The following is an 18,501-nucleotide window of genomic DNA, read 5'->3' as shown; positions in this document are numbered from 1 at the left end:
TATTGTTAAAAGAGCTTTGTTGGCTTGCTTACCTTTTGACCAAACAGAAATTAGATTTACAGCTTGCCAGAACATTTACAATTTGCAGTTCAAGCAATCTTCAAAATATATAATTCAAGGCCTAAACCATGGTAAATCTGATATAGAATGTACAGAACATAGTCACAGACTGGGTAAGGTGGGAAAGGACCACAGTGGGTCATCTGGTTCAGCCTCCCTACTCTAGCAGGGTCATCCCAGAGCACATGGCACTGCATTGCATCCAGATGGTTTCTGAATATCTCCAGTGAGGGAGATTCCACAACCTCTCTGGGTGACCTGCTCTAATGCTCAGTCAACCTTGCAGTAAAGAAGCAGAAAGGAAAGTAAAGCAGTAAAGTAGTAAAGCAAAATAGAAGGGCATAACTTGCATTCCAAAGAGTTAACAAATGAAATCTGAAATTCTGGAGCAAAAGTGATGTCATCCTCCTTGACCAGTGACTTTTCAAAGGCTGACAGGAAGCAGAGATGACCTAATGATTTTCTGAATTAGTCATAACCCTTCATGTCAGCAAGCTAAAAGATAAAAATGCATTTGATATCCTCTGATATTACAACTATTAATTTGACTTCAAGGATACATTAAAATTCAGGATAAATGTACATATATTTGTAAGTCTTATACATAATTTATATATTTGTACTCTCTTTTTTTAATACACATAATAATTTCTCATTATTATTGAACTTACTCCACACAGAAACTAATAAGCCTTAAATTCTCACAATGTCACATTTAATAAAAAGGAGATGCCAAATGTCACCCGTGTGACTTGATTTACACATCAGCTTTGCAGATATTCAGCTCACGGGAGCATAGGGTAGTAGTTGTGAAAAGGGTAAAACTGGGCCAGAACAAGGCATGGAAAAAATTAGGATTTCCTTCCCAGTTTTGATGTGAACGCTTTACAGTGACTTGATTCACATACCAATTTGCCTTGTCTTTCAGCATAATCGTCAACAGCTTCTTGGCAGCTCTGGAAGGAGCTATATTCGGCACTCCACTGCTGCTGCTGCATGAGGCGGGTGTCTGCTCGCCTCGGCCGAGCGCAGCCCAGCACTACCCCCAGCCATCCCCTGCCACACGAACACCCTGCAGGCTGCAGCAGGGGACGCGGACGGGCTGTGACCGGTGCGGAATCCACACCTGCTTGGAAACGGGGAGGAAAATAAGGCGTGACAACCCCTTTGGGACGTGCGGGGGGAGCCACTCGAACGCGCTCCCACGTCTGGGGAAAGACCAGCTCCTCCCAGGGCTGTTCCTGTGCAGCCGAGGGGGCCCCGGCTGCCGCTTCGCAAGAGCTCCACCGCTCATTTTTAACTTTCTGCGGGGAGCGGACGGGACCGCTCCAGGTGTCCCTACAACACTGAGAGAGCGCGGGGCAGGCGCGGCAGCCGCCGACACTTCCCTCCACCCCGTTTCCCGCCGCCGAGCCTCGCTGCCCCTCGGGCGGGACGCAGGGTGGGGAAGGACAAGCACAGAGCACCGCGGCTGTCACACGGTTCCGGGCCGTGCCCGCGGCGAGGGGCGAGAGCCGCGCTCCCGCTGTGCGGCGGGGCCGCGCTTCCCCCGGCCCCGCCCCGCCCCGCCAGCCCTCAGCGGGACGGTGCCGCAGCGGCAGCGGCAAACCCCGCCCTCCGCCCCGCGTGTGGCGCGGCTGGGCGCACCCTCGCCATTGTCTGCGCGGCGGTCCTTGCCTGCTGCGGGCACCGGCGGGCGGCACGGCGCTTGTGGCCGCGATGCTGAAAGGCTGCGCGCCCCCTCAGACGCGGCAGCGGGCTCCAGCCCTGGGGAGCAGCCACCCCGCCTGCTGAAGACTGAAACTTTGCGTCCCCGCCGCTCCCTCTCCTCCCTCTTCCTTTTGCCCTTCTCCATGCGCTGAGCGGCCGCGGGGCGCCCGCTCGGCCCCATGGACGCCTTCAGCGCTGCCAAGGCCAAGATGGGGGCGAAAAGCGGCGGCGAGGCGGCGGCGGCGGGAGTGGCCGCGCCTCAGCCCGCCGTGCCGGCCCCCAGCCCCGCCGGTCCCGGCTCGCCCGCCGCGTTCGAGCCCGCTGCCTACAAGCTGGAGGACCTGGAGACCCTGGCCACCGTGGGTGAGTGCGGGGATGAGGGGAACAAAGGAGCTGCCAAGGTGCCTGTCTGCGACCGTGCCCGGCGAGAGGAGGTGCCCGAACAGCTGGCTGCCCCCTTCCCCAGCGCCCTCTTTTTTGTGTTCTTTTCTCTCCGCCTCCCCCTCCCCGCTCTGCTCCCGTTTGTCCCGCCGCGCCACCGCTGGTCGGTGTGAGGGCAGCTGGGGTGCCTGCGGTGGCTCTAGGTGCCTGTGGGCGGCTGACGGGGACGCGCCGCAGCCTCCGCGCAGTTCGGGAGCCGCGCTGCGGGAGGCTGTGGGCATTGTAGGGCCCCGGTGCTGCCGTGTCACCGGCTCCGGCTGCGGCATCTGCAGCAGAGCAATCCTGCACCTAGCCCTAGGTTTGGCTTGTCTCTGGGATGGGTAGTGTCACTGCTGAAGCTAAAAGACCTTTTAGTATAAAGCCCGGTTTATCTGGTTTAACTTCATTTACCTGCATCATGATAAAAAAGTCATCATTTAAATTAGCTGTCGGGCCGGGAAAGAGATCAAACAGGTTAACCGAATGCAACTGAGTGTATGTCAAACCCCCGACACGCTGTTGCCCTGAATATTGATGCAAAGATGCTTTGCGTGTGCAGAATTTTGGTAGAAGGTAAGGTCTCATCTCACAAGTACCACGCTTACTAAAACTGCCTGTAATTGGTGGCATTGCAGAGTAAATGCATGTGTCTAGTAAATAGGCATTTCAGACATCCGTGATGTTCATAGTGTTCATGTGTGCTGTATCTCTGCATTGCATTTGAACACACATACTGACAGTTGCATATGTTTTTGCATCTGTTTTGAAAGCTTGTATGTTCAAGTACATGAAAGTTTTATTCACTTTTTCATTACCGGACTTTGAAATTATTTTGGATAGATTTGTTCCAGTAAATAGTGTATTGTAAGTCTTAATTTCCCCTAAGCTCTCTTCAGCCAAAAAGGTGTGATATAAACCCTTTCTTAGTGAAGTTAATGGCTTTGAGCATGGAATTGGAAAGGCCCAGGAGTATTGTTGTCAGTGAAGAATGCATTATCTTCTCTCAAAGCGTGTTGTGTTTTGAGATAATGTTCCAATTTGAAATGTAGGCAGACGTTTTACTGATAAATTATTTGAGATTATTAAGAGACTGCTTGAAAGGTTTGTAATGTTTTTTTTCCCTCCAGAAGTGCTTGCTTTTCTTCATTACATCATGACCATGTGGATACAGTAGTCATCACTGAGGATTAAGACTTCGGGTGAAACACAGATTGCAGAAAAATAGTAATTTCTAACGAAGACAGAGTAGTCATGGAAATATTCCTGCGGCCAGTGAAGAAATGTGGAAATAATCCTGGTGTCAACCTTAAGTATTAAGCAGTATACCTTTGAGAGAGTTCATTAAGATGCTCTTTAGAGGCTAAGTAAGGGGAAAATTGTGATTCCACAGGATTTAAAGAGAGACTTAAAAAAAGTGAGGCACTGCCTGTTGACTTTATTTTAGAGAAAGAAATAAAAGGCAAAAGGAGCAGGTAGCTGCCTGTCAAGGCACTGACAGAATACATAGTCTCCCTTTATTCTCTGTCTTCCCCAGCTTGATTTTTTTTTTCTTTTTTTCTCAGATAACTCTGTCTCAAAATATGACCATTCTCTGCATCTCTGTTGAACTGTGTCGTTAGGCATTTAATAGGGAAGATAAAGATAAAAAAGATACGACTGGAAAGATGTAAAAGTGTGCACAGATAAATATATAAGGCCTTACCTTGTCAAAGAAACTGAGCTGGCTTATTTTAAGTTGGTTGAAAAAAGAACTTACGACATACCCCTGTGCATCTTGCTCCTGACTAGGAAGCAATGTTGCAGCCTCAAAGTGATACTGAAACTGAACACGTGAATACCTGCTCTGGGTGGCCAAGTTTATAAAAGATGCAGTGCCCCACTAATGCTTCTGTAGTGCATTAGTCGGGGATCTGAGTCACATTTAAGTCTGCCTGAGGTTGGGCAGCTCTGTGTGCACCTGCTAACATGAAGCATTAAACCTGATTTAAATGGGCTGCAAGTTAAATCAGTGCAAAATACTGCAGGGTAGAGTAGAGTAGATTTGTATTTTAGCTTGAGAAACTTTTTTGCTTGGCTTAGACCTTTTTTAATTCAGTTAGTTAAGTACACTGTAGGTTTATATCACGTGTACTGAAAGAGTATATCTACTGTTCTTTTTAGCAGTCTTTTAAGTCAGTATTACCTTATCCTCCATTTTGATCTCCCTGCACAAACAGATGGCATTAATGTCATCAGTTTCACTACAGCAATTTAGACTAGTCTGCAGTTTGACTGCTCTGATAAGGATAACCATTTTCTTTCTGCTGATGTTCTTGAAAGCTGTATGCTCTGTCTAAGATAATTGGAGATGTTTGGGGATGGGAGGGGAAATACCCAAAAATTACATAACAGGAAGTTCTGGTATCTCCTTTACTAGAATCATTGCTTATAGATATACCCAGGCTTAGAAGTAGTTATGGCGTTGGAAACTATCAACTTGAGAAAGTTGAAAGTCAAAATAGGGAGGTGAGTTCCATGCTGTTGCAGCTGTTTATGATTAATATTTAAGGTAACAGAGCTGTGTTGGTGTCTGTGAGATGGTCGTCATCCATGACTTTATGCAGCTTCTCTCTAAGGAGGGAATAGAATCCATGTAAAAAAAAAGTTGAACGCAATACCTGCTTTGAATATAGCAACTACTGTTTGAAGTATCCTTCATAGTTTCAGAGGATTAAAATCTCTCTGTTAACCTGACCACCATAATGCAGGCTGGATTTTCTGTGATCTGTGTTTTCTGTGATTTCTCTTGGGATGCTGTGCCTGGTTTAGCAAAGAACTTCATGTAAAGGTGGGAAGAGCAAAAGGGAAGTACAATTGAGTGTAATGACTCAGAGGACATTTGTCTCCCCCAAACATCCCAGGACCCAACCTTTGTTTGGGTGTTTGTGGGCTCTTTGTTAAAAGGCAATTGGAGCAGAGTCTGGAGTACAGGTTTGCTTTGGAGGGAAGTGCTTTAATATTTAGTTGATAAAGTGAAGTTAAGGCTTTGGGGAGGACACAGGATTGGGGCACATACTGGTTTCTGGCACTAAGAGAAGTTAAACAGGAAAAATATTTCTTTGAAGGTACTTCCTGAGGGGTTGAGCATGTGGCTTTGAACCTTTGAAGTGTATGGGTTTTTTAACTAGTCTCCTTGTATGAAAGTTGAACGCTCTTGCTCTGGAGCCGTTGGAGGTGCCTGGCTGTCCTCATCTTGTTTTGAATTAATTTTCCTTTCAAAGGAGGTTGAAATACAAATGTTTGCTCAGCATACTCAGAAACTGCTGTTCAGGCCAGGCTGAAATACTGTGTGAATCTCAGTGAACTTATGTACTTAAAGATTTAGTTCTGTGCTGTACAGAAACAAAAAATTTATATGCTTTGACCACCATGTTCATTCAAAGTTCGTGGCCTGTGCTTTTCTGCACCTATTTCAAACTTGTAAGTCTCATCAGTGGAAGAGGGAGACTGAACACTAGTGGCATAGTTTCTGAATCATCCTTCGTTGTAATGGGCATTTAATGTGGGCAAACTTCCTGTTCCAGTAGCCGGAGTGCCTGCAGTTGGACACCTGACACGTATCTTGAAACAGAGATGCTAAATTTTTAATTATGCCGTAATGAAAAAGTAATTCAGGTAAACTAGAATAAGTAATGCAGGAAAATCAGAAAGTACTTTTTCACTTTTGGGTATGTAAAGGTGGGAAAAGTGTTACATTCTCAGTTGAAATGCATGGTGATGGGAAAGGGAGAAGGAAGAGAACACCAGGAGGAGAAAGATGACAATTTTTTTCTTGCCTCTGTCCTTTGAGATCTGTTTCTTACCCATTTTTCAAGTGCAGTAAATTCCATAGCAGACTATGTAAATGTAAATTTGGAGTTGTGAATCTGTTCAATTGATTGAAGTATTTTTATGCAAAAAGATTCTTTTAAACTACTGTTCCCATGAAGTGCTTTGCACTAAACAAATGCAGAATAAAAAATTGGGCATACCAGTATTTTCATTTTTATGCACATGGGAAAATTTAAAAAAGTTCATGGGAAAAATGAGGTGCTACATATTTTCAAATACTTAATTTCTCTATGTTCACACACAAAATATGCTAGCCAAATATATTTCAAGTGGCATTGTATCAGCATGACAGTAGGCACACAGCTGTAGTCTAATGCCAGGGAATTGTCTAAGTTTTTTGTGCCCCAGAGTAGCTAAGGTCTTTACATGAAAAGAATGCTGGTGGCTTTTTTTCCTTCTCTTGGAGGCTTAAATTAGTTCACTTTCTTACCAAGTGTTATTTTTGGTTTCACTACCAAGGTTGTCACCTATTTTAAATTTTCTAAGGGATGTATGAGCATTTTTTCCCTGTTTTGTCACATTTTCTTGATACTGAGATGATAAATAATAATCCATGATTTTACTTGGCAATGTTCTTGAATACCACAAGTTTTGAAAGAAAACATGGTCTGAATGTTGTGACTGTAATGGTGACCTGAATTCACCATTACGTTTGTACATCTTTGAGGCTTTAGTCATAAAGCTAAATGACTTGGATTTTGTTTTCACTCTCTGTATTTCTTACTTCATTTTTCCCTCCCACAAAATGACACTTGTCCCAAAATAAATCATTATTATTATAGCTGCTGTTGGAGAGAGAAATGAGCAGGTGTGTGGCTCAGCTTTCTTCCCTTGCTTTTCCTGTTATCCACTGCTGAGGTGAATTCCAGTACCATAATGTTTATTGTAGATTAGGCAGCAACAGGTTCTTTCCCATAAGTTTCTTGTTCTCTTTAGGATTGGAAAAAAATGGATTGAAACAAGTGTTCTCTTTTATCTTTCAGAGAGGTCAGAAAAGTGAGAGTGTATGGAAGAAGTCTGAACATGTGAAAATTGAAAGTTCACATTTCTGCTTTTCTGTCTTCAGTGTTTAAGTCAGTCTTGAGGTAAATTGTTAGTGTTTGCCTGTCACCTGTTTCTTTTGTCTGAATCTAGTTTAGATATTTAATTGATTGCAGAAAGAAATTCAGTATTCTTTTTCTGATGTTTTGAATCTGACAGTGTGTTATAGAGTAGGCTTCGACACTCAAATATGCTTCTTAAAGATAAGTAATTTGTAAAGTCCTATAAATAGCCCAGAGATGCCCAGAAGTGCTTTTTGCAATGCAAATAATCAAATAATCTGGAACCTGACTAGTATTAATATTTCGGAAATAAGAAGCAAGCAAAACTTACCCGCAAAATCAAAAGCACCTAACACCATACTTTCCTCTGCCAAGTTTACACTTTAAAAAACCCTGATGTACCAGGTGAAAATACTTCGGAAAAATTTCTTTGTTAAGCATTTTCTTAGCCCAAACTGAAGAAGATAAGAAATCTGCAGAGAAATTGAGATTTTAGCTTTTTTTTTTTTTTTTTCTTTTCCCTTTTTCAGTGGTAAGAAAAAGAAACTTTAAAGTGCTAGGGGTTGAAAGCATGTAGGCTCTTAGGGCTTGACTCAGTTTTTTCTATGTTTAGTTTCTTGAGCATGCATGTCTGGACTGTTTGTAGAGGACAGCAGCCTTTTGGAGGTGACTGTGTTGATGTTTTGTAATGAAAACTTAGTGAAACAAATCCCTTCCCAAAGTGTATTTAGTCCTGGTTTGGTCTACTTTTAAGGGTGATAGTGTAACTAGAAAAAAAAAGACAAGTGTGGTGAAATTTATATACCATTTTGTTTATTATGAGAGACATAGAGGTGCATACAGCAATGAAGAGTGATTTTTTGTAAAGTAAAGATAGGAACCTGTTTTTACCTTCCAAGGTCTTGTCTGGGCATAAGCTGTTTTTAACCAAATTATTTAGCTCAGTGTAATTCCCCTCCTGTTAACTCTTAGCAGTGTAAAACATTTTCAGTATTAGCTTGTACTGCTCAGGAGTAATTTGATGTGTTTTGTTTACCTGGGAAATCATTCTTTTAACTCTGCAATATTTTAGAGGGTTTTTTAGCAGCTTCAAACTGGTACGTAAAATTTTGCTGAGTATTGTGTTTTAGTGTGCGCCTGGGATATTTAGGGTAGAACAATTCTCAAAATTAGACTATTTCTGCTCTCCCATAGAAAGACTGTCTTTCACTTGACTGAACAAGTGTTGATTTCTTTTTTTAAAAAATAAAGAAGGGAGAAATATATGATACAACATTCTTTGCTAATAATATTCAGTTTATGAACTGTGCTGTTTGCACTTCACATTAGAGCACTGGTTCAGTTTCTTGTATGAAATACAGATTTTTTTAATTCTTATTTTTAATACTGGAGCAGATCTGTAGAATTTGGTCATGAAAACTTTCCACTTGGCTGCTCTTTTTCTTCTGGCCAGTTTCTTCACTCACATCCCAGCTTGGAGCAGTTGCTAGCTGGTCTGTAATTGATTGGTCGTAACTTCTGTGTGTAAATGTGTTGTCTTTTTTCTTCAGGCAATCAGTTGGTCCGCTTTGATACATTTCAAATCAGACAAGTCGTGTGTTGTGTTTTATTTATTTATTGATAACTAAGGCACATTAAATATAAGTGAAGGAAACATCCTTTTCATGTCACTGAACTGCATGGTACAACTTATTTCTGTATGCTACTGATGGTGATGAGAGAATGGAATGTGAGACTTGTCTGTTAGGTTGATCTGGTCATTGGAACCATTCCCAAAGTATCTGATTTGCTACTCTTGTGACTCTTTATTCGTTAGGGAGAGTGTTTCATAGCGCTTATGCCAGCCAGCTATCTTGTCTATATATCAAGAGACTAATTTTTATGTGAAATTTTTGCTCTTGTTTCTTTCCTGGATATTTGGTTTGAGTATCACCTACAGATTTCTATATTGGATATTTACATATATACATTATATATGTAAATATGTGTCTATATTTAAGTTTACACAAACGCATAAATTAAGTTTTATTATCCTGCATCTTGATAGAGGAAGAGTGAGAATATGTAATTATTCTGCTCTTTTCCTGTCAGCATATTTGGGCTTCTTAATGGCTATCACACCAGATCTTGATTTCTAGAAACTATTCGTACAGTACCTAGAGTATGCAGGAGTGGGTTTTTTATTCAATTTTTCAGTAGGTATATTTTTTACTTCCTTAAAGGATTGCTTCTGAGCTAATTTTGCATGAAAAATCATGTACCTATTATTTGTTAATTTGATTAAAATATGCAATTTATATATTCAGGTGTAAGTATTTATATTTCATATTTATTGGAGTGCCGGAGAAAGGGAACTCAAAGCAGAAGAGCTATATATTATAAACAGTTATCAGCAGTTGTAACCTGTGACTTAGTCTTGTTTTTTGTATGTAGTCTTGATGTTGTCTAAGCCATATTTTTAAAAGCATTAAATCTAAAATGCAGTAAATTATTTTGCTTGGAAAATGTGATTATAGAACCTCTGACATTGTCTAATACAGGAGGAAATCAAGTTAAGGTGCCAAGGTGTGGGATTTTTTTGTTTTGTTTTCTGTTTGGTTGATATCTTGTTTGTTTGTTTCTTCATTACATGATTCTTTCCAGGGAGGTAAGGGATGATTACCAAAATCTTGTAAAATGGCAGTTTGAGTTGTCCATTATGCTATATTTTTTATGAGTTTTGGAATTGTTCTTTGCTAAAATGTAGCTTCTTACAGAGTGTTCTTGGTATTTGTTAAAGTATTGCTATGTTTGTTTAGGGGAATATGGTGACTCAGAGCAATTTGAAATATTAATAGTAATGACTGCCATTATTGTTGAAGGTGCAGGGTGCTCTCTGGATGGAAACAAAATGTCTAGTTAGTAGTGCTTTTTATGCCTCTCAGGTATTACGCCTGTCAGTAAATTAAATACTCTGAAATGCTTTAGGTAGGTGTTAAGGGAACTATCCCTCCACAGACTCTTCCAAAAACAGGCTAAACTGGGTATAAGATTTTTACTTTGCTGGTCTGCTAATGAGGATGCACTGTAATAGCTGTATGTATGGCAGATATAAAAATGGAGGGGCTGGTGGCTGACTGTGTTCATCTTGAACTTCTGGGTGCTGTAATAGCAGACTCTTTGTGCCACCTGCCCCAAAACTGATGACAGACTTCTAGCCTCAGAGCTCTTCCCTCCTGGCTTGGAGTGGCTTCCTGCAGCTCTTGGGTGCAGGAGATGATAGGCTGTACAGTTTTAATTTGCGTGGCCTGCCAAAAGTAACTTCAGAGTATGCATTGTAAAATTTTTGTTTGTTTTCAGGAAAATTAGTGAGTAACTTGTTGTCTGTCCCTGGAGAACAAACAATGAGGACAATAGTGGTCAGTCTGTTTCTAATCTGGGATTCTTGTCCCCTCTTTCGTGAAAATTTTTCAGGTTGCATGTCACTATGTTGAGTTTGTGTTCTGAGGCCATTAAATTCTCCCTGACTTCTGTGACTTTCAAAGGCCTTTAAAAACTTTGGCAGTATGTCTGTATTTAAGCCACCCAGTTGTCACACTCAGAAGTGGTGAATTTAGAATTTATGGTGAAGTAGCAACATTTTTTTTCGTCTTTTTTTAGTAACCAACACAGTTTAATTCCCATATTTGTAGAAATTGTTCATTTTTTCATATATTTGGAAACAGTGGAATGTGGGTTATAATAAATTTATAAAACATTTGTAGCATTTTCCCAGTATTGCACCTTAATACAAATTATTTTTCTTGAAAGCTTTTCTACATCTGCATCTCTTCCAGTATTTTTACAGTGAGTAGCTGTGGTTCCTTGGATTTGTTTATGGAAAGTTTTTCTTGATTAAATGTTTGTTTTGGTTTGGATTTTTTTCTGCTGCAAATGCCAGCTGGGAAGAAGCTGTGAGAAAGAGTGTGTCCTACAAGACAGAGCCATTGGAAGGAAAAACAAAAGTAACTGGGAAGAAATTTGAAAGAATATGAAGAAAAACCATAACAGTTGGTGCAAAGCAAAATATTTTCAAAAACATGAAGATATATTGGGGGGGGTGGGGGGAAGAAAGAATTTTTTTTTTAAATTTTTTTTTCATTTCAGTTTTGCACATTCATTCTGGTTTTATACATTCATCAGTTGAAAAGTAGAAATAAATTGGGGCACATCCAATCCTGATGATGTAAAGCTTATTAAGTCTATCAATTTTTAGTATTTTAATAAAATAAATTATATTCTTTGTTCTAATAAGTGAAGTTTCTAGATTTATCTTAACTCTTCATCTGCAACACTTGACTTACTGTAAGGCAAAAGATTTATTTTGGTGGCAGTGGTGTTAATTTTTTTTGCTTCCTTGGTGCTTAGGCAGACCTAAATTTTTCAGTGCTCCTAGACTACTGTTGGTTGAGGATTAGACAAGAGTACAGCCTGGTTTGTTTTATTTGGCATAATTCTGTGAAAACAATTTTTTAAAAATACTTTTGAACATGAAATACATATGATTTTGCTGCCTGCAAGTGATGTTTCTTACCAGTGAATTATTGATCTGTTGAGAACAGCTTGCAATACACGGTAACCATAAATAGAGAGGCCATACTGTGAAATGATAAATGGGGAAGACAACTGGTTTTGTGACTAATTAACCAGTGTCTCAGCAAGTAGTCTTCTTTTTTTTCTTTTTTTTTATCCTGACAGGTTTGCAGGTAAACCCAGCTAACTGAAGGATAAGGCTGGAGTTGGTTTCATAGTTGTCCATTTCATAGCTTAGTGTCTGCCTGTTTCACACTGCTTTAAGAGTTTCCTATGAGTGTACCTGGGTGATAAAAGCATGCAATATAGATAATTTTGTCTTTGAATTGCAATTGAAATGCTTTGGCATAGTATTTGGAGACAAGGGTTTGCACTTCTGTTAAATATTCTTTCAGAATTTTACTGACTTTGTGTGGTTGCTATTTTTATTTTTAAAAAGAGGGTTCTTGGTGAAATGGGGAATTAACAAGATAAATTAATAATAAGAGAAGGTTGGCAGGCAGTGGAGATGAATGCATATCTGAGGCTATATCTTTGATATGTAGAATGTTGGAGTTCCTACTAAAAATGAAGTTGGAAAAATAAGGGATAAGGGGGCTTAATGCTGTTTTGAGACGCTTCCATTTTGTTTGGGTGGATTTGTATTTCTTGGATAATTGCTTCTTTTCAGAGCAAAACCAGTAGAACTGAGTGAAAGTGTAGCTAGGAACACAGTTGGGTGTTCTATATGATTGTAAGTGAAGAAAATGATATCACTAGTTCTTGATTTCATAAGTGTATCTAAATGTGTAGTTTTTTGCTAGGTAATACTGGGCGTGCAGTGTCATCTATTCATGTGGAAATGAGCTATGGTGCCTTTTTTATGGATTATCTGATATGCTCAAGTTGGGCACTCCTGCATGAAACATGGACAGTTTATGTCCTGTAATAAAATATATTGATAAACCTCTCTCTAATCTTTGTATGTTTTGGCATTTAAAATATTTGTACAAGGGGGGAAAATCTCCTGTTGGCAGCTGGGTCTAATACCTATGGAGAGATTCAGAACTCCAGGTCCTCCCATGATAGTTGAGATTTCTAATCCGATTGGCTTTCATTTTTGATAGAAATGTTAAGAGCTGCATTGTGTGAGAACAAGCACAGCTTTGTTGCTTAGCCTCCTTTGCTTCTCTGAAATATGAATATTGATATAGAATTAAACAATGATTCTAATAATAGGACAAAAAAAAAAAGCCACCAAGAAATGCAAGGCCACTTGAGGGAAGGGGGAGCAAAGAGAAGGAGAAAAGCCATGCTGTGTTTGATCGCTCCACAGACCTCATTTTAAAGACTGAAAGTAAACTTGACTTAAAAGGGCACTATAGTGAAAACAGGTGTATAGGGACTCTTTAAGCATTGATTGCACTTAGCTTGTGTACTGTCTTACAACAGATAGCATTTAGTTTTTATGTCAAGAAGTATGAAATTTCATTAGTCATTGTCAGAGCTTTTTTCTGGTACCCTGTGAGGAGGTGTATTTTATATAGTGCAGTGCTAGTTGCTTCTTCCATTAGTGATGTATGAGGACCTCATATATAAGACACAATAATTTCATCAGTCTCTGTTTTGTCTACTGAGACTTGTTCCTAGGAAATCTGCAAGCATCTGAAACAAGCTTCAGTAATAGTAAATACCTAATATGCCCAATAATTTTTCTTGTTTGGCTATTTCATCTGTCTTCAGGAAGAAATATGCCTTTTAGCTTTGCTACTGAAAACTTAACATGCTTCACTTTTTGTAAAAAGTGCTAATGGATAATAATATAATAACCATTAGATTACCAGTAGCTTTCCGTTACAATTGATTTAAATGAGCTGATGAGCAGGCCTAGATAGATTTAGTTTATTTCTGATCTTAAATTTGTCCCTGCCTTCTAAGTTTAGTAGCTTTGAGCTTGTGTACTGTTTCCTTAAATGTAGATTCTGAATTACAAATGATATTGAACTGTTTGTTCTTTAAATTGAAAACAAATATATTTCTGTTGAGCTGTGTGCTGTGTCAGCTATAGTAGTGAGTGACCCTCAGCAATGGTGTTTCTATTTTGGAGAAACACAGTCTACAAAGGGCACATCTTGTACTCCTGGCGTGTGAACTGTAGCTCATGAATTCAGTTAGCTGTAATTTTAATCTATCCTATCAAAGTGGTGTTGGATCTGCTATTCATTACTTCCTTTACTACTGACTGTGGTCTTGTTTTTAAGTGTATCAGACTGGGTGCAGGTAATTCTGAGGTTGTATGGAGTGAGAGAATTTTAGAGGCTAGAAGTAAGAAGCAACTATGGCAGTAAACGACAGAATAAATTAACCTGAGTTTTGATAAATGGGTGCATGTGTATATGTCTGTTACTTATGTGAGCAGTTCGATGTATGATGAAGACATACATAGGATGAAGAGTGAAATAGCAGTGAAAAAGCAGAGTGAAATAACAAAAAATCTGAAAGGAAATGTTGATTCTTAGGGAAAAAGTGAACTTGGTTTTATTTTCTAGGTTTGAGGAGTCATAAAATCAAAGAATGCTTTGAAATGGTTGAAAGGTACCTTAAAGACCATCTAGTTCCAACTTCTCTGCTCTGGGCGGGTTTGTTCCTCTAGGTTGCTGAAAGCCCCATATGAGCTGAGCTCAAACACTTCCATGGATGAGGCATCCAGATCTTCTCTGGGCAGCCTGATTAATCTAACCTAACATCTGGCCTAAACCTACCCTCTTTGAGTTTGAAGCCATTCCCCCTTGTCCTGTCACTATCTGCCCATGTAAAAAGTAGTATTTTATTTTGGGATTTTTAAGGCCTCTTTAACTGCCAGAAAGCCTCAATAAGGTCTCCCCTGATCCTTGCTTTCTCCAGGCTGAGCAACCCAGCTCTCTCAGCCTGTCTTCACAGGAGAGGTGCTCCAGCCCTCTCATGACCTTTGTGTCCCTCCTTTGGACCCATTCTAACAGGTCTGTGTCTTTCTTGTGCTGAGAACCCCAGACCTGGGTGTACTACTCAAGTGGCCTCTTACTGTAGCAGACTATAGGGGAGCAGAATCCCCTCCCGTGACCTGCTCACCCACATTGCTTGTGATGCAGCCCAAGATGTGGTTGATGTTCTGGGCTGCAAGCATGCATTTTTTGTTAATAATTTCAAATCTGATAAATTCTTTATTAATCACATATATATTTACTCCTTAAATATATTTGTTCAGGGCAGCTAGTCATTGCATATAGGCTTTATTCTATAATCTTCTATGTCAGTCATCCTTTTGCGTGGAAAAAAAATGTATTCTGTAGGGAGTTCAAGTCTATCCTTGCCTGTTTGTGACATATTACATCTTTCCACCTGTCCCTTCAGATGTATGAAATTTGCAAACTGTGTTTAATACAAATTTTTTAAAAATAAATATTGGATCTTAGATGATGTTATGCTTAAAGAAACACAAAAGGAAGGATTGTACAGAAACAGTGTACAGCACAGAAATGCCATCAGGTTATCAGCCAAAATATCTTTCCTTACTGTTGCAAAATTAATGATATTGTTACAATATATGCCATAGCCTCTGAAATTTACTCTGATATTGACTTGATTTCCTTTTTCTAGTAGAGTTAGTTTCTTAAGAGTCATTTGGAAAATCAGGGTTGTTTTATGAAAGGAATTCACTTGTAGCTTGTTTCAGTGTTCTTTTTAATAAATTCTCAAATGTTCTCATCCTGGTTCATTTAAATAATGTCAATTTTGTACAGTGTTCTATTTAAAGTCTTATTTGGATTTGGATGGGTTTCCTTGGGCATGATATTGAGAGGTGTAATAACTGAGAGAGATTGGATCCCAGTTTCGATACAGGAAGGAATGCAAAGTGTATACATAAAACTTGGGGAAGGTGAAACTGTGAAGGTTTGGTAGAGTGGCTTTTCTTTCCTATTAAGGAACTGCATGGTAAAAATAGAAAAAACTACTGCATCCATTCTGTGTTTCAGTCACATAGCTGGCTGATATGAAGTTAGAACAGAATTTAAGTTTAGCCTTATTTTTCTGCACTGTAAAGAAAAAACAGTGACTGGTCCATACAGCCTTGAATAGCATGAAAAATTCAGAGTATGGTCCTTTTCTGATAGAGTATTTAAATGTTAAATTGGCATTGCCATGTCTTCAGTAACATTAGGTATTAATACAAGTGATATTTTCAGTCTTTAATTCCATTAGTAATGTAATTCTTGGGTACTATCAAGATTTTTTCCAATATGTTAAATTGATATTTGAGAATGCAATTTGGAGACTGGGATTTTGAAACTTAATATTTGTGTTAGGGCTTTTGTTCCAGTTCCATATCAAATACAACTTTATTTGGATATTCTAGACTTACTTCCTCTTTCTTGGATAATGGGTCTTTATGTGGAGAATATGGTGATATTCATCCTAGTATCGCACAATGGTGATTTTGTCACCTTATCTTGTACAGAGTTACACTAATTTTTGTAAGGTGTACTGTGTGAGAATTTGGAAAGGTAATGGAACACATGAGGTAAATTCCAGATACCTAAGGCATTGTTGTTCTGTAGTCTCTTAGGAATATCAGTTGATACTGCCTTCTGAATATAAACAAAGCCTTCCCTTTGAGGAATATTTTGTTCCACTCATGAGTTCTCAGTGTATTAACCTTTAACCAAATAAAAATATATTTGCAGTGCTTCTTCCAGATTGAGATAGTGTTTTAGGAGAAAATTTTTGTGGGCTTGTAGTTTGTTTTGTAAAATTTCATTTATAGAAGATAGAGTGCAGGGTTGTAGAGGTACTGCAGCTGCTCATAACTTGTAGATGCAAAGGAGTTATTTGAGTCTTTTGTAAAGGCTTTCCTTTTGCTGTGGTTACAATGCAGAGTCATTTGTGCATATTATAAAATCTCTAGTACTCACTACAATCCGTTCAAAACAAAGATCTAACAAAATAGATTTTTTAGAAAATGTCATAGTTGTATCAGAAATATTTTTCTCTGTCAGTATAATAGCTCAAGTGTGAGAGTAAGGTTTTAAATACCTTCTAAGACTTCTTGTCTATATAAACATGAATAACATATGTAAAATTACAGACTACAGAGATAAATTCCAGCTTGCAAATCGGATGTGGTTTGAACCATGATTATGTGTACACACAGTATCCTTTCCTGTGTGCAGTGTTAAACTATATCAATATTTTGAAAAAAAAATGCCAGATGAATGAGCTGACATCATGTCACCACATTTGTGACACTGGGTCAGTAAGTTAGAGTGCTGAAGATTATAAAGCAGTATAGGTATCATTTTGTAGGCACACAGTTTGTGGTGATTGGCAGTGGGGCTGCAGGTGAGCCTCATCCCCAGTGGGCACAGCTGTGAGCAGCACTGACAGCAATGAGCCATGGAGTGCCCAGGGGCACTGGCCAACCACCAAAGGGAACAGAGGGCACACAGGTGCAGTGCATGAACATGGGGGGTATAAAAGGTTGGGCTAAAGAAGGAAGAGACCACATGCTTGAAGCCTTCTGAAGTGGTGTTGTGTTACTCTGTATGGGTTGGAGTCTTCTGAAATGCCACGATGATACTCTGTGTATTGTGGCTCTCTCAACTGCGACATAAGATGTGGTATGCTGTGACATCATTTGGCATAGGTTTCATGACATGGAGCCTGAAGAATTCAGTGAGTTGCCAACAATTCTTTTTCAAGCCTCACAAATTTATATACTTCCTTACACAGATTAGCATCTTCTGTTTCAGTCGTTTCTATGCCATGATAAATGTTATGCACTTATCAGGCCATATAACTTTGAGGTGGTCTCTTCTGTCTGAGTGTAGACCTATGCACTGTAAACAATTATCAAATTTATGTGTGTAGAGTCAACAGAGGGAAGTAGGTACTTCTGTGTTCATAAATTGGATGTGCAAAACTACTCTATTGAATACAGAAGTGCCTTTTTTCTCCTCTGTTAATTTGCAGGGAATTCCACTTGGCTGGTCCAAAGTTAAGCTGTGCAGTAAGTGAAGACATTCCAACTCTGGGTGTCTGTGGAAGCTGTTGATTCTTGGCCTAAAAGATGGGAGAAATTGTGTCTCTCACCTTGTGTTTGGGGTACAAGGACAGCTTGCATACTCTTAGCCTGCAACTTTGCTACTTTAATTTTTTTGTGTTGTACAGAGTTTTTGTAAGTTTCTACCATAAATTGGAACAGGCCAAGACTAATGGTATTTCTTTCAAAGCATACACTTACTCTGTCTTTTAATGTCCAGCGATGAAGATGGTACGAGCTACATGGTGCTTTGTGGTAATCTATCTTTGAAAGTGGAAGTTTTACTCCAGTTTTCAAAAATACGAGTCCTAAGGTTTTAACATATAATGTGAAGACAACTTTCTGATGCCTTGAGGTCTTTAACTACTACTCAGTGGTCAGGCTTTGTCTTCTGTGAGAATGCCCAGAGGTTTTGTTTGTTTCATTTTTCCATATCCTGAGTTAGCTGTAGGTCAGTTTAAAATCTAAAAATAAATGTGAAAAGTTTGATTGGAAAAAAAAATAATGAAAGGTGGCTGTTGACCACTGCTGAGCTTTGATTTAATTTTGCTTTCTGAATGTTAGTGTATCAGGTATTCAACCTGACCTGTCCAGCTTTCTCAGTTGTGCTGGTATATGTGTGCTCACGTGTGTTTCTGGGCTAGGGCCTTCTGTGTTTAATTGTGTGGTAACACAGAAAATAGCAGGGAATAGGTAATCTGGGAACACTTTTCTATTAGTTGCCTGTTTACTCATTTCCTGAAACACGTGAGAGAACTAAATGTCCTGAGTGCGTTTAAATTAATTCCTAAA

The 18,501-nt window shown here is 39.5% G+C and overlaps 1 protein-coding gene across 2 annotated transcripts in view; it reads left to right on the top strand.

Moving 5' to 3' along the window:
* Positions 1–1,687: 1,687 nt before the first annotated feature.
* Positions 1,688–18,501, top strand: part of PRKX (protein kinase X-linked) — a 55,845-nt gene continuing 39,031 nt past the window's right edge. For both annotated transcript variants that reach the window (XM_041472446.1, XM_041472448.1), the window contains exon 1: positions 1,688–2,133. In XM_041472446.1, coding sequence (XP_041328380.1) covers positions 1,950–2,133 — 184 coding nt within the window. In that variant the 5' untranslated portion in view covers positions 1,688–1,949. The remainder of the gene's footprint in view (positions 2,134–18,501) is intronic.

This window comes from Pyrgilauda ruficollis, unplaced genomic scaffold (genome assembly GCF_017590135.1).
Source record: "Pyrgilauda ruficollis isolate IOZ18807 unplaced genomic scaffold, ASM1759013v1 scaffold29, whole genome shotgun sequence".
Classification (NCBI taxonomy): Eukaryota; Metazoa; Chordata; class Aves; order Passeriformes; family Passeridae; genus Pyrgilauda; species Pyrgilauda ruficollis.
The sequence above is the reverse complement of the archived record's forward strand: the minus strand, read 5'-3'. Positions and strand labels throughout refer to the sequence as shown.